The sequence below is a fragment of the Plectropomus leopardus genome, unplaced genomic scaffold (assembly GCF_008729295.1).
Source record: "Plectropomus leopardus isolate mb unplaced genomic scaffold, YSFRI_Pleo_2.0 unplaced_scaffold2901, whole genome shotgun sequence".
In the NCBI taxonomy this organism is placed as follows: Eukaryota; Metazoa; Chordata; class Actinopteri; order Perciformes; family Serranidae; genus Plectropomus; species Plectropomus leopardus.
In genome coordinates, this window is record NW_024631613.1 from 1 (window position 1) to 3861 (window position 3861).

Sequence of the window (3861 nt, forward strand, 5' to 3'; positions counted from 1 at the left end):
CGTCCAGCTCCGACAGGGGCCCAGCGACTTCTCAGCTTGGATTTTCAGCTGAATGTTGAAGCATGTCAAGTAACAATGAGACTTGTTAACAGGAGAGGTTTGAAAAGAATCAACGTTTTTTCTCTGGTCCTAAATTTCTCCCTGAAAAGCGTGAGGTTATTACAGTAAACACACGGACCTGCTTTAAAGGAACAGTGGTGGGAACCAGACAAACTGAACCGACATTCAACCGGCTCTGTGTTGTCTCAGCGTGTGAAGATGAACCGGCTCTGTGTCGTCTCAGCGTGTGAAGATGAACCGGCTCTGTGTCGTCTCAGTGTGTGAAGATGAACCGGCTCTGTGTCGTCTCAGTGTGTGAAGATAAGCAGTGTTCACACCCGTCTGGAGGTCAAACCGCGCTCATCTGCAGATGACAGAGCCGGTTGAAAATCATCGTAGCTCCCCTTCACTGTTCCTGCAGGGTAGCTTGGTCCTTATTTATGTTAGCTAACCCTTCACTTTCCAGGGTGTGATTTGGGAATTTAAACAAGTGACAAAAGTTTATTCCCTTCCTCTGTGGGTAACAAGTATCACTGTTACACAATGTTTAACTACAATGAGTCTCAAATCCATCCGTCCTCTGCGTTCCATCAGCGTGTTCCTCTGAGAACTTCAGATCCAGACGTCCAATGAAAATCCTTCATCCGCTTTAAAGATCAGAGTCCAATAACCAAAATCTAAAGTGACATGACAGTCAAAAGTAGCCGTTGGAGAAGTTTGATGGAAAACTGTGTTGTTGTGGTGCGTTCAGGTGCAGACCTGGGCTCAGTGTCTGTTTTTTAACCCCTTGTTGTTGTGGTGCGTTCAGGTGCAGACCTGGGCTCAGTCTCTGGTTTACACTCTGGAGGAACTCGAGTGTAAGATCTGCTACAACCGCTACGACACTCGCAGCAGGAAACCCAAACTGCTGGGCTGTCTGCATCGAGTCTGCGCCAAGTGTCTAAAGAAAATGGTTGATATGGGTGAGTTCACCTGTCAGGTAAACTGCTGCTGTCACAGCATATCCACCTGTTTCCCATCAGCCAGCAGACTGCCCTCAGCGCGACGACACAGAGCTGGATGACATCATGTCCGTGTGATGCTGGTCATGTGACTCTGACATCACCTTTTTTGTCATGTGACTGTTCTGATTGGTTTTCAGGTGAGTCCTCGCCGTCCGTCATCAGCTGTCCCTTCTGTCGCCATGAGACACACGTCCCAGACGAGGAGGTGAGACACCACTTACCAGGAGGAGACACTGCTCTGACTGGACACCCTGAGCTCACGCTGTCGTCCTCTCTCTGTCCTCCCGTCTCTGTCCTCCTCTCTCCGTACTCCCATCTCTGTCCCAACATCTCTGTCCTCCCGTCTCTGTCCCCCTGTCTCTGTCCTCCCATCTCTGTCCTCCTCAGGTGTGGCTGATGGAGGATGACCGACACATCCTGGCTGTTCTGTCGTGTCAGGACCGAGCACGGCGAGGAGAAGCAGGAGGAGCAGGAGGAGCAGGGGGGGAAGTGGTGCTGAGTCCCAATAGTCTGACCGGTAATATAACAAAAAATAATCAGGGTTTGGACAGTCATGAAAAACCTGGAAAGTCCTGGGATTTTGTTTGGCTAAGCTGTTGAATAACGCACGATGTGCTGCCGGAAATGTGAAAATCCAACCATGATTTCTGTTTTTGTGTTTTTGGGCTGAGAAATGTTGTCACTTTGAAAGGCATGTTTTTTTAAAAATGCACTTGAATTTAAAAAAATGAATGAATGATTGAATGACTTAATAAATAACCTGCAAGAATTTCTTAAAAATGTTCCCAACATATTTTAAAGAAAAAAATTCCCTTTTTTTTAAAGTGTCATTTCCTGACTGGAACATTAAGCTCCTCCCTCTCTGCTGTCAGGTAGCAGCGGTGTTGGCGTGGAGTCGTCCCACCGCTCCTCAGACTGCCTGGTCATCACCATCATGGAGCTCCCGGAGGAGTCTCCGTCCTCGGACTCACTGAGCATGCTCAATGTGGTGGGTCTGTACCGCCCCCCCAGCCTGGACTCACTGCCCTGCAACCTGCCCGCCCACAAGTGTCGCGCCTGGACGTCACGGAGCTTCCCCCGCTGCCTGCTGGGAGCACTCTGTCTGGTCAGTATGCTAACACCAGTCAGAAACCAGTCACACCAGCACCAGTCAGAAACCAGTCACATCTGTCAGAAACCAGTCGCACCAGTCCCATCGGGTGTGGTTGTGTGTGTGTTGCAGGTGTACTTCAGCTCGCTGCCTCTGGGGATCTACCTGCTGATGATCGGTCAGCTGTGGCTCGGCGTGGTCCTGGTGAGTCTGGTTCCCTCCACGCTGCTGCTGCTCGTCCTCTACGGCTTCTGTCAGTGTCTCTGCCATGAGCTCATGGAGGCGCTTGCCGCTCGCACGCACACGCTGCCGTGACCACGACACGCTGCTGGGACTACTACGCTCGCTGCCATGACAACGATCATCTTGTGATGCTCCACAGTCAGAACAGAATCACTCACCTGTAGACTGACCTGTCACACTCTGACTCACGTTTCCACTTTGTCCCCGCCCCTCTCCGGATACCAGCATTAACCCCACCCCTCATGAGGCCACAGCTAATCAGAGGACCTGCTGATGAAATCATCACTGATGATGTTTCACTGTGAAGGTTTGTGTTTGTCGCCTCCTGCTGGACGTACTGCGGATTTTACATTCACCTGTCAGCTGATGTCACAGGACACCTGGCAGCCAATCAGAGCGGATGTGTGTCTGGGGGCTGAACCACTGAACTACAGACACGTCAGAAACAAAACATGTTTAAAACCTGTCTGTAAATAAATCCTCTGATTCTGTCTTTATAGAGAGCCATTGATTGGACGTGATGATGATGATTTTGATGAAGATGATGATGGTGATGGAGATGATGATGATAGTGATGAAGATGGTGTTGTGATGGTGATGATGATGATGTAGGTGGTGATGAAGATGATGGTGATGATGATGATAATGATGGTGATGATGACGATGATAATGATGGTGATGATGATGCTGATGATGGTGATGATGATGATGATGATGATAATGATGGTGACGATGATAATGATGGTGATGATGATGCTGATGATGGTGATGATGATGACGATGATGATGATGATGATGGTGATGATGATGCTGCTGATGATGATGATGATGGTGATGATGATGCTGATGATGATGATGGTGATGATGATGATGTAGGTGGTGATGAAGATGATGGTGATGATGATGATGATGGTGATGATGATGGTGATGATGGTGATGATGATGGTGATGATGATGATGATGATGATGATGATGATGATGGTAATGGTGATGATTATGATGATGGTGATGGTGGTGATGATGGTGATGATGATGATGATTGTGGTGATGATGGTGATGGTGATGAAGATTCCTCTCATTGTAATCAGGAGCGTGAGGTCGTCCTCTGAGTCATTGTGTTAGCCGTAGGGTTCACCATGGCAACAGTGATGGACGGAAACGTTGCCCTGAGCTAGTATCTAGGTGACATGATGCAGTCTACCTGCACAGGTGAAGCACTGAGAAAGAGGTTTGTCTGCCAGGCAGAGCTGAGGGTGAAACAGAGCGTCTCCTGGGAGGAGCTCAGCTGCCGTTAATTAAAAACCCCGCCGACCCCCGAGAGCAGAAGAAGAGTGTTTATAGAAACCTGCCCGACACCACAGAAGAAGAAGCAGAGGACGGTGGATGGAGTGGTGACCAGCAGCAGGTAGGACTGCAGACATTTAAACATTTAAATCAATAAAACTTCATGTCACAGTCATTAAAAACTCATTGAATTTCAGACAT

The 3861-nt window shown here is 48.6% G+C and overlaps 1 protein-coding gene across 1 annotated transcript; it reads left to right on the forward strand.

Annotated features, from left to right (window-relative positions):
• Window positions 1-784: 784 nt before the first annotated feature.
• On the forward strand, window positions 785-2940 carry LOC121938268 (E3 ubiquitin-protein ligase RNF182; the record flags this gene model as incomplete). The annotated part of the gene is made up of 5 exons (XM_042481533.1): window positions 785-1001; window positions 1181-1248; window positions 1431-1560; window positions 1916-2148; window positions 2266-2940. Coding segments are annotated over 5 exons (831 nt in total), but the record flags the coding sequence as incomplete, so codon positions are not given.
• Between the last annotated feature and the right edge of the window lie 921 nt (window positions 2941-3861).